Here is a 12,769-nt window from a genome sequence, read left to right as displayed (position 1 = left end):
GCAGTGCAAAAAATGAAATAAGGAAACAGGCCTTCTCCATCTAAGAAACCAGGTTCAGGGACCTTATCCCCATATCCATTAGTACTTAACACGGAGGCAATTTAGGAATCCGCCACACACACACACACACACACACTACATAACATGACCCCTGTCACTCTTTAAAACCAGCTATGGCTCCAATCATGTTGAGTAGCTTTGCCGTTGCCCTTGTACATAATTCCACCTCCTCTCCTTTCGGCTAGGTTCATACAATACAAACAGCTTGCTACATACAAGTGGTCATGCAAGGACATCTCGAACTACATCATTGAAAAATACAGTACTAATAACAGACTGAATACCATCTAAAATGTTCTGTACAACACACGACAAAGGCTATAATTTAAGTAATCTGCAACTACATTAAACAATGTAGTTAATTAATCACACAAGACAGCTTTAAAAAAAATAACATTTGGCTTCACTAATTCAAATACCCCAGATATTCCAAATATCAACAAGCATTTGCAATGTGTCTCGCATTTGCTTGAGTTAGAACTATTGGCGTAAATTCATAACTGGACTTTTCTTGCCACATTAAATTGGTCAATCAGGCCTCAAAATTTGGTCTTTTCCTGCTACATAATTCTGGTGGCCCTGCATACAACTAAAGCACTTCCATTTACCTTCTTTCTCAATTTGCAGCCAAAAATGAAAATGTTGCCATTTAGCAACCTAATTTAAATCTGCCATGCTAATTACAATAGAATATCACCATCAGAGTTGCTGGCTGGCTAACACAATTCCCAAATCAAGACAGTCACAGAGGAGTAACGAGAGACATAAACTAGAAGGGTAACTCAAACATATCAAGAGTGTTTAAACAGTCATAGTGTAATGAGGGTGTTAAGTTGGCCTAAATCATGGTCATAATTGCAATTAAATTAAGCCCCTAGAGGGCGTAGTGCATTACACATTTTCACAGCTAGCAGGCCTATTGCAATGATATTACAAATAGAAGTCCTAAACCGCAAACTACTCTCAGCTGTAAGACAAAAGTTCCAGCCATGAGAGAAGTTAAAAAGACATTGACTGGAGGGAGGGGTTATTATTTTGAGGTCCCCACTAACCTAGTGTGGGGACCCAAAGATGATCTAGAAAGAAAGAGCAGTTTGTGGTGAATATTTCGAAGGTGGTCCCATATACCTAGGACCATTACAGGTTGAATTATGAGCAGAAATGTTTTGCAAAGAGAATGCCCTGCAAAGCATTATGGGAAGACAGTGCAGCAAATATTGTAGTATGCTGACTGCAATGTTCAGAACAACCCCTAGAGGACACCACAGTAAAAATGTAATTTGTAAGAAACTTTGTCATGTTACCATATAATTAGCCGCTAGACAGCATAACCACATGAAAATAAAATGACACAAAGTAATGTAAAGCAAATATATAGTTATCCTTTTAGAGGGCAGAGTGCATTACACCATTTTAGGCCTAGCAAGCCTACAATACCAAGGCCGATAAAACAAAAACTACTCCAAGCTGTAAAACAAACATTCTAGCCGTGAGAGACATTAAAAAGACACTGAATGGTGGAAAGGGTTATTATTTTTGAATCCTCACCAACCTAGTGTGGGGACCCAGAGATGACCTAGACAGAAAGAGTGCGTCGCCCCGAACGCTTTGGCGGTGGTGGTCCCATTGTCCTAGGACCACCACTGGCTGAGTTGTGGGCAAAAATATTTTGGAAAAAAATGATTGCAAAGCACTATGGGCGAGCTTTCCGAGTGCAGTGAATATTGTACTATCAGTTCTCCCGCTGTGCCAGGAAAGCCGCGCTGCAGATTTCAGTTTTTTTTAGTAAAGCATTTATCAATTATAAGTGTTATGGGGAAAGCTATGAAGCGTGAAGAGGACAGCCAAAAGAAATGACTTTTTAGGTAGCAGTGTAATCAATGTGACCAACACTCCAATACAGCTGATGAAGTTTCAGCTGTTGGTGCGGTTCGCGCTGCGAAGGCCATGGCTGCTATTCAGCATGAAGGGGAGACACAAAAAGAAAAAAAATATAATAATAGTTTACTACGCCTAAAGCAGATTGGCAATTGTGCAATTATCATGTGACAGGGCCAGTCTGCAAGGCAGTAATAAATCTGTCCCAAGGCGGGACAAACAAAGTATTTACCAATTACATCAAGGGATTTTTGAAAGACAAGCCCAGGAACGAGTGAAAGTGATGGGTGTGAGTGGGCGTGGTTAAAAGCCCACAATACTTAGAACAGGTCAAAGCGATTGCGCTAGACCTGAAAACGGGTAGACGCAAAGTACAGCAAGCAGCTAAATATGGGTACCATTTGCCCTGCCTTAGAAACTAGAGAAGCTTCTAAATGCACAATGCTTAGAGTAATTATGTACCTTCTAAGGTACGCAAAAGCTCATCTTGATAAAGTATGCAGTAGCCACGTCCAAACAAGTCCGATTTAAAACTATACACGGAGCCACAGTGTTTAAACAAAGGAAAAGGACTAGTAGATTTTGTTAATAAAAACTATGTAAGGCTTGGTCAGGGACTGTATGTAGTACAATTTAAATTGCAATCATTTTTGGTATTACAAAGTTCAAAAGTTGGTAGGACTTACATTTTGCCTGGTCAAGCAGTCCAAAGCCTTGCCTAGGATCGTGGGAGCACGTGAGGACATACAGAAACAACTTCATCATTGTTAAGTAGTATTCTTTTAACCTGTGGTGAAGTTGGGGGAAGAGACATGCTTCTGACATCTCCACTCCATTAAGTTTCATCGTAACTTAAAACCTGTGCCTGTGTCAACAAGCATTGGCAAACCTAATAGGCTTTGCTTATGCAGGGTCTATTGGCTTTGTCCATGTTTTATTTATCAAGGCTCAAAAAATCTACGCAACCACTGGCTATGGTGAGTTTTATTTTATAAGGTTGAGCTATTTTTAGATTCCACTCGACCCTTCTGGTCAGTGGATAAAGAATAGGTGTTCTGTTCAGTCAGAAACTGAATTAGCAATCAAGATGCCTTTAAATGTTATTGCCATCACATTTGCTCTGTGTTCAGAGACAGAGGTCAAAAGTCAGTTTGTCTTCTTGCAAAGCAAATACTTTTCCTTGTCACTGTAGAGTTCCAGGATTTTGTAAGGTGAACTGTCGGGCCTATGTGAAAAGAAAGCCTTTGGGTATCAGGCTTTTCCTAACACACAACGTTTATATATCTAAGTCAACTTTACAAACATTTCCAAATATATTTAAGTAGCTGTGAAAGACCATTTTTTGTACTTCTGTGCAATGATTTTTTTTTTTTTTAATAGGATGAAAAAAAAGTTAGAACACTTTACCTGGTGATGTGCAAATGATATACGTTTTCTGAAACCCAATTTTCACAGATTGTTAATACACTATATTGTTTTATCAGTAAAGCTGCAAGTTAGTGGGAAGGTTTTTGGACATTTCTTGGAAATGTACCGTCTGTGAATGACAATGCGCTACCACATCATGCTTTAGTAATATATTAAAAGTGACTGATTACACTTGAACTGAGAAACATTCAAGCCCCGATGGCAAAGCTATTAGTAAACTGAGAGGCAAGTCATACATGGATATGTGTACCCTATATGTGGGCTAGATTTATTATACATTGAGCAAACGTTTAGTGTATTTAAACCAAACAAGAGTTTTTTTTTTATTTTTACTTACAGCAAGAAATGCTGAGCTCACATATTTGAAGTTTCACTCATATGGGAGAATGAAGAAAAATGCAATTGTAAAATACAATATTTCCCTAGGATCATACGATCCGAGACATGTTTCCGGGTCAAGTACATTACAGTTAGGTTGAGTAGATTATTCAAGCTACTAGACCTGCAAGTCTAGTAACACTTTGATTTTTCGAGGCATGGCCATGTGACAGCAGCGTAGCTGAAAGGTTTAAATAAAAAATAGAAATAAAAACCTTTTTTTTTTTTTTTTTTTTTTTTTTTTTTAAAACAGGCTGGTATGACCGGGTCAACACTGATCGTACCATGTTATTTTGTTTTCTTTCAGTCAGCCACGAATTGGTGAGACCAATTGGCTTTGCCATCGCTTGTTTTCTAAGTGACAGAGAGCATCCGTGGGACAGAAGTCCAATTTTGAAAGCAAAGGACAGGATAGTGAACCCTTTCCTTCTGAAGTAGCTTGCACAAGTTTATCCCAGAATTTCAGCTTAGCGTTGTAAACACAGAGCAGATCAAGAAAAGTGCTGCTCATTCAACTGCTATGGCTTGGGTGCCAAGGAGTGGTGCAGCCTGAAAGACGGCTAGACTGGATATGCAAGTTTAGGAAGCTCAGATTTCAAATGGGCGATTATCTGGCAACAACACAGGGATGTATCAGAGTGCATTTATCACAAGTCCTATCGTGATGCATGACTAACAATGACAAGAATTACTCCCATTCAACTTCAAAACAAAGAGTGCGTAGTAACTACAAATGGCAAAGTTAAGAGTATTTGACGTAAAATCAGTCTCTACTCTTCTTTAATTTAAGGAAAGAGCTATCTGACTTTCAGACACGCTGGTCCTCTCTGCGCAGCTGTGAGGGGTTCACTATTCCCAACCTTCCTATTTCTCTATATAAACATGGAGGCACCACAGTCCCAACACTCACTAACAGCGGCGGGCTCGGGAAGCCCAAAATATCACAACACAAAGAACTTTGAGTACAAGAACATCAGCATACTCACTTCAAGAGCAGAATAATTTACTGCAATACACACACACACACACTACGCAGAGTGTGAGGATAGCGAGTGCGGTCTGTGCCACTGCATGTTCTGCGCTGGCTACAAAAAACCCAAACCCATACACCCTGACTGTAAACATTGAAAAGGCACTTTAAGAACAGGTGTGGGAGGTCAACCACAGTTAAAGAGCGAAAACAGAGATGTAAAATGAGGGAAAAAATGACCTGATTAAAAGTCTAGAGACCGAATGAAAATTAATCAAAGGCGAGCAACGGAAAGTCACAAATAAAGCAAGTAATCAGTACATGGCCTATGCACCAAAGAAGAGAAACGCACGAAGAAGAAAGTGAAACCAACACACTGACCAATGAGAAGAAAGGAAATTAGGGGAGACCTAACAATGGTTTCACAACTTTTGTGGCAGATTCAAGAGCTTCTTCTATACATGGCTTCCAGTGGGGCATGTGTTTGTTACCGAGAATTACTGTACTCACCTTTGCAACCAGGAGAGTTGCATCAAGAAAGCATTTCCATTCTTTGAGAAAATGAAGGGAACACAGCTGATGAGGACAACGGGGTGGATTCCCTAGTGACAGAACTAAATAGGCGAGCTTGAAGGCTAGCAGTTTCAAACTGCACCCCCCTCCCCTTTCTCCCCCAAATATTCAGTCACACATAGAGCTAGCAGGCACGCACAGTAAAGGGTTCTCAAACCACTAAACGCAGAAATACAATTAGCATAGGAATGTATTTCCATTCCAGGAGACACGATCCTAGAAAAAAAACCAACAACCAGGTTTGCAACTTAAGCGTCGCCCAACACAATGACCTTCCCAGTGAGAGGTAATAAGGATTAAGAGCATAATTAGGTAAGGCATTCTGTTTCGATGCCAGAATTAAACGTACAAGCTCAAACACTAAACAGTGCAAATGGGCAGTAGAGAGAAACACAGACGACATCTCTAATATTTCAGACTGCACTGATTTGAGGTTTATTGGATGTGCATCACCCCCAAAGACAACAAAGTTGTGCAACGGGAGCATGGAGAAAGCTCAAAATAAGGCACCGTGAACCAGGAGGTAACCAAGCTTTTTCCTCGACAATTTTGTTTGCCTTTCAACGAAGGTGTTGAATCAAACTAATTGCTCTTGGTGCTTTGAACATCCATGGAAAATGCAGGTGGGAAAATTAGGAAGGGCAAGTGGCTCGAGTAATAATGTTTTTTGGGATTTAATTTGCGTGGATTGCTGCAATAAGACACGAATTGAATTAATTAAAATTAAAATGTATTAGGTTTCGACATGATGGAAGCGGTGGTTGGCGTTACTTTCAACATGGACCAAAATGGCGTTGTTTGGGGAGTACCCTGGCTGGGATGGCAATACGGCCGGACTCTACTGAATCCAAACTAAGCACCACTCAAGCAAGACTCGGCCCTACATGGCCATGAACCCTGCAATATATTTACCCTGTCTACACAAATTCGTGTCAGAAATCAGGTATGAAATGATATGCTCCTCATGTACCGGTGCTGTGTACAGATGCTATGTGCGAAGGGATGGCCGGTGATATTTGACGAGACAAATAATAAAAAGAGGTTTAAAAACCGTATTGGGTTAAGAGCTAAGAGTTTTTTTTACTGGGTAGTCACACATACTAAATGCAGCACTGCTATTGTGAACTGCTGGGTTTTCAAATATGAAATCTTACCACAGCAAGTCAATTCTTGTTCATGACTCAACTAATCCTTTACAGGTAAGAAATATGTTCGCGTTTTAATTTCCCTGTAGCATTTCTCAATGTCCAATACAAAATCAGAATATTGCCTTACCTAAACTTTCAGTATTCCTGTTGGACATTTGTCAAATCTCTACAGAGGTGCAGGTTAAAAGTATTCCCAAACCAATACTGAACCTTAAACGTTCGGAATGGAACCGAAGGCTAACAGAGTAAGTGTGGCTATGTACAACGCAAAATACTGTACTAGAATACACAGACCGCGGCTCATTTTTATACACCACAGAAAGATAAGGAAAATCATTCAAGACAATCAAATAATTTACGTACAGCTCCTTCCACTGGAGCAAGAAAACCAGGACAGGATGTGGGAACTAGAATCTTCCCATCATAACAGTGCATAAGCTAACACATAAACCAAACGGAAAGATAGTTAAATCATCATACGAGTTATCAGCTAGCAAAAATAAGGAGTTGCAGGGTACACAAAATTTGAATTAAACTAAATATGTTTCGCTCGAACTTCCTTACTTACCAGTTGTGCCTTTGTCTGTTCTAATTCCAGTTCCAGTTTCTTCTGCTGTAATTCTAACAACTGCTTCTGTTTTGCTAGCAACTGTTGTCTAATCATTTGCTCCTGTGTCAAATTCTTTTGAATCTCTGGAACATTTAAAGGAGCGGGAATAACAGGAGCTGCAGCTGGAATAATAGGGGCAACAGGTGCAGGTGGCTCCTCTGGCTACAAGAAGAGGAATTGGAAAATGATTATGCCCACATAAGTAGTGGTCAGTTAGTAAACGTTCAGTATATCAGGTAGTTTTGTTTTTTTTAACATGAGTTGTGTGCATTGTACATTATTTAACATAAAGTTTCATAAACATGTAATTCACTGAATGAACATTGTCCACAGCAGAACCACAGGAGCTCATGATTTAGTTAAGTCATTAGTAACAGTGAAACTATTTAACTCATGTTTTCTGCAGGCAAAATATAGCCCAACAAAACTGGAATCAATTTGCTGATGGAACAAAATAATTTTGCGCTTAAGCTTGTTAAAAACAGGTTTCCACTAAAAAAATTTTAACGCAATTTTAAAGAAAACTTACCGTTTTACTCAAAAACTTTGGATTCACGTGGATGCTAGAAGTATTCACATTTGGGGGTAGAGGTTTAATAGGCCACGCAGGATCTAAGGAGTTAACTCTGACATCAAGTGCATATAGTTTCTTCGAAGGGAAAATCTCATCCCATGTTGAGCGCAACTTAAATAAGCTTTTCCTAGTATTTTCTTCCACCTGGAAATAATAGAAGAATTATATTGCTCGATACTTTACCAAACACACGGTCTAAAAATGAAGGCCAACTTAATTAACCTTTGAAGAAAAGAAGAAAAAAAAATGAAAATGAGAAATGATAAAAATAAAACAGCACAAAGAAAACTGGTGTTATGGACCCAAACAAATACCAATATTCACACCAGCACCATAAATACAAGTTGTTTAAATGTAAGGTGTTTGGTACCAGAGGGTTTGTAGATTATATGGTACCCTCATTTAGATTTTCAAAAATGAGTTGTCAAACATCTAAAATTTGCCATAACGAACTCAAGTATTTACAGGAGGGAACTTATCACACTGTGCTAAAAATGTAAATGAACGCCCTTTAAAAGTTCAGGTAGAACAGGGTGGGGCCCCGCTTAAAAAATAAATTAAAGCATTTTGAGGGGTTCTAACAATGCTAACAGCAAATGAGAAACAAGGCTTGAAATAAAACACACGGTCTGTAATTACAAAAGATCAAGCCTCAAGACCGCCACGACTACCAGGCTGTGTATCAACATAAATGCTAAAACGTGTTACTGTGCCATGAAAAGTTAAATTATTCCTGGTGATCCATACTTGCAAATATACACAAGGCACCACCATATTTCTCGGAGAATCCATGCACCTCGTACCGAAAAATAGTTGACGTCTCCAGCAAATTCAACTTAAGCAGATCATTTTAAACTTGATGTGAAAGAGAAGGGCCGGTTATTTCTTATGGTAATGAGTCCAACTCAACTAGCAGGCCACCTGGGTGATGAAGGCACGTTTACCGAGTGAAAACGTAAATATTATACACCCATCTTTCCTGCCACTCCCTGGCCAATAAAAGAGAGGCTCAGTTGGGGTACCATCCCTTAACAAAAGCGGGTTGTGATTTTCACTGCATTTCATATTTTGACTTGACTGCATTACACCAGTGCGCCACCATGGTAACTTTCTAAACAGCAACTGCGAGCAATGCCTCAAACACTTAGTTGAACGAGTTGTTCTTAAAGAAAGCCTGCCAATAGGCAGACATATCGCTGAGGGAAAACCATCAACAAATTGAAGAGAGTAAACCGAAATAAGGTTACTCTTTGCACCAGTTTTTTTTTTCTCCCAATCACACTTAGGAGTCAATCAACCTAGGAAAACAGGATTTAAAACAGACATGTAGACAACTAAACAAGTTTAAAAAAAAAAAAAAAAAAAAACACGGAACATATTACATCTAGTTTAGATCAGTTGCAACAAAACTTTAATTGGCAATTGTAAAAGTAAAACTTTAATATGACATATACCTTTTCAAATACATTAACAAATGTTGGAACTAGGTTTTTAGAAAATGCGTCAAGATATTCTCTCCCGACGTTCTTGACGATGGAATCCATAAGATACATGACAGGAAGCTTCTCTGCTGTAGGAGCCTGAGTAATAAAAAACTGAGAAATTTAGTAAAACAAAACAGCACGTGTAAGGCTAAAATTAGGAGTCCCCACAGCAATGATGGCCATTCTGTGACTTCCAAGATATCTGTTTAACAATTTAAGTCCATTCTGCAATTCGCCACCCAATAAAATAGTGGGGTCCCAGGACGTATTATATTTTGCCTCAGAGGCACAATGTAAGAGTGGTTAAACCACTGCTAGTACATACAATTACCAAATACTGGGGTATTTTGACCACCCCCATCCATTAAATAATGATTTACCCAAAAGATGAAGAAAATAGAACTCTTTAAACCAATGTAGGATGCTGGGGCTCCGAAGAGGTGTGTGGCTGGGATAAGTGAATATTCAGACACGCAGAACAATGAATTGCTGCAGACCGTTGATGTTGAATCTCAGGCAGGCCCATGTGTGGTTGTTTAGCAGTGTAAAGAGACAGTAGCGGTATCTTCCAGAACTCAGTGTCCAGGTGACCGAGGATTCATGCAGCCATGGCAGCTTCAGCAATCGTGCATAAAAATAAAAACTCATAAAGGAAGCAAATGTGATATAGAAAATGGAACAGGGCTAATCGGCACTGGCAAGTGCTCGCTTGAGATATCGGCACACTGGTCTCCGATGCCACAGCAGCACACAATAGCTTGGTTCTAATTCTGTACAGCTAATACCCAACATAATTTGATTTTACATTTTATAGTATATGAAAACACGATCTAACCATATGTTCGGGCAAGTTACATTTCCCTTTGCTGCTAAGGAAAAAATATATCAAATAAATGCCTCCAAAAATTGCGTTAGGGTACACGCATGGAAAACCTTTAAACTCTCAAAAATACATGGCTTATCTGCAAAATGACGCATGATAGCTCTTCCTCCAAAAACCCAACCAACTTCAATAATAAAAGCATGGTGGTAAAGAGAATTTAGCATGAAGCTGGTGGCCCGAACACAAAAAAAAAAAGTTAGCCCCAAGAATCTTTGTAATGTTAAAGTGAAGGAAAAAAATGTCAGGTAGGTCGGGGTATGGATGTACCAGAAGAAAAAAAAAACTCCATATAGCGGAAAAATTCCACACTTTGGATATAAAAAGTACAGAATTTATGAAACCACGATCTGCTGGGAACATTCATTGAGTTAATTTATAATCTGATATTTTGATGTCATTTTATTCATTCCAAAACGTGACTGGTGCGCAATTTAATCGAGCACTAACGCATCATAAGTGACCTCGCCATAGACACAAGGACTAGCTGTAAGAATCAGACTGCACTAGCAGCCCATGTGGCGCCTAAACAATTGTATCTTTTAGGCCCCGACCCTACTTCTAAATGTTAAACTTTCTACTACGTTCCCCACAGACACAGGAAACGTGTTCTTGGAGGCGACACAATAATATCCACATAGTCTCCATTCAATAGTTTCAAGTTAGGTCACCTCCCAACCCATCTACCTACAGAAACAAGTTACGCTAATGTAGCCAGATAAAACAACTCATTTTATACACGCTGGAATAGAGTACATTCAATATTTCGTGGTGTAAAGGTTATTTTAGAAAAGAAAACTAAAATACAACAGCGGTGAACGTGGAAGTACTTAGCGCCATATGCCATTTGAAAACCACCCCCACACACTGTCCATCGTAGTAAATAAAAAAGACAAATACGCAGTTAATATACTTTATTAACAGATTCAATACCAGTCACATTTTAAAACCATTTATTCATGAGATACACTAGGAACAGAGAAGCATCTTCAAACAAGATGGGTAAGAGGTGACAGCAGCAGCCCCTGAAACCCCAAGTTTAGGACTGAAGGCCAATCAATATTCACAAGGCAGCAGTGGCTCGGGATAGAGGTTTAAAGGCACGGGGGTAGTGACACCACAGTGGACGGAGAAGCTCTGCCCTGGCCCGAGCGCTCGGCAAAAGGGTACAAGCCCATGTTCTGTGCCCTCTCGAACAGTCCCACAATTCATAAGATACCTGTTGACAGCTGTCAGGCACGCGTCAAAGAATTAATACATAGGGTCTTCCATCTCTATGGGCGCTGGGGTCCTACTACATGGAACGGAGTTTACCCTCATGTACGAGAATAAACTGTCAACAGGTGGCGGCCTTCCGCGTGGACAAGACCACGGGGCCTTTTAAAAACAGGCCATGCGGCCCTACCCTGCTCAGAAGGGGCAGACCATCGAAGTAAAGGGGGACATAATATATAACAAAACGAATTAGTTGCTTATGTGGGAGACTGCATTTCTTCCATGGACCCAGATGATACAAGTGCACAGGAAAGGGAATGTCAATCACACTTTATACGCCCCAAACTATACCCCTTTGCTAACAAGATGGATTGTAAAACTACAGCTAGCCGGGGGGGGGGCGCTTCCTTCAGACGTCAGAAGAGGAAGGGGGCGGAGCCAAAACGAGTTAACCAGCAGAATCATGTCACAAGCCAGATGTTACTTAGCGAGTGAAAGCCACGTTATGAGCCGCCGAAGGACGGGCTAGTAATTCATGGCTAGAGGGGCGTAGCCCCTGCTCTTATTCCCGTGCCATCAGTGTCAACCCAGGCTGAGCACGGGGTGAGAAGTGCTACAGACTCCTCTACCGCCATTTTTTTTTGGCCATGCGGACCCCCGCCCCTCCAACCCATTCCCTACCAAGTAGACGAGGGAGAGGGGGTGTCACCAGGGACTCGAGATATGGGCTCGTTTGATAAAGGAAAATAAAATGCTTTTAATATAAAAACCTTGGCGATCTGAGCTTCGATAAGAGCGACGATATCCCTGGCGAAGGGCAGGTTCTCCTCTGCCAGGATGGTCAACATGTTGATGTGCGGCTTGCTGTTGAAGGTCAGGTCCTCCAGCGAAGACTGGTAGTCACGGCACGCATCCTCGGCCTCCATCTTCGCCCGTCGGCGGCCGCGCTGGTCCCTCTGAAGAGGCCGCTAAGCGAACCTCCTCCCCCACAGTGACAGTCCTGCAGATAGCACAACAGGAGGCTCCTAACCCCTACTGCATTGCGGGGCACAGTCGGAAACGACACCTTCCTCCGCTGCGCTCTGCCGCGGCCCCGATCGTTCGCCGCCGGACAAGATGGCGGTCGCAAATTGAAAAAAAACACAGCAGTCGACCGTTGCGTCATGAGAAATTATTCTAATACTTGTGACGTATTTGCTCGCCTTTGTCCAGAGTCGTAATGCTGATTGGTTGATTCCCCGCCGCAACGCCCCTTTAGCCATCTCTGCATTACTTGAAGTAATTAGGCACTCCCATTTTGAGGAAATTCTTTTAAGACTGAAGAGTCCGGCTTTCCTATTGGCTGCTCTTTCGTCGACTATTGGTCTTTCGTGTGGCAACCATACGAATGCGCCCTCCTATTTCCGGTAGGCCCGTCCCATTTCAGTGGGGGTAGTTGTGCGGATTGCTTTTTTAAGCAGGTACGGCATAAGTAACAGCCTCAGTAAAATTATGAAATTTATATTACATAAACTACGAAAAAAACATAAAACACAGGTTGAGGCACGAAACAATATTCCAATTTTTTTAAT

General features: G+C 40.8%; 1 protein-coding gene across 1 annotated transcript in view; it reads right to left on the bottom strand.

Annotated features, from left to right (window-relative positions):
• Nucleotides 1-12,346, bottom strand: part of PCF11 (PCF11 cleavage and polyadenylation factor subunit) — a 254,646-nt gene extending 242,300 nt beyond the window's left edge. Inside the window, exons 1-4 of the mRNA XM_069203943.1 lie at nt 11,969-12,346; nt 9,074-9,199; nt 7,575-7,763; nt 7,004-7,207 (exon numbers count right to left, since the gene is read on the bottom strand). Of these exons, the coding sequence (XP_069060044.1) occupies nt 7,004-7,207; nt 7,575-7,763; nt 9,074-9,199; nt 11,969-12,124 (675 nt within the window). The 5' untranslated portion in view covers nt 12,125-12,346. The remainder of the gene's footprint in view (nt 1-7,003; nt 7,208-7,574; nt 7,764-9,073; nt 9,200-11,968) is intronic.
• Nucleotides 12,347-12,769: the final 423 nt, after the last annotated feature.

This window comes from Pleurodeles waltl, chromosome 8 (assembly GCF_031143425.1).
Source record: "Pleurodeles waltl isolate 20211129_DDA chromosome 8, aPleWal1.hap1.20221129, whole genome shotgun sequence".
NCBI lineage: Eukaryota > Metazoa > Chordata > Amphibia > Caudata > Salamandridae > Pleurodeles > Pleurodeles waltl.
The sequence above is the reverse complement of the archived record's forward strand: the minus strand, read 5'-3'. Positions and strand labels throughout refer to the sequence as shown.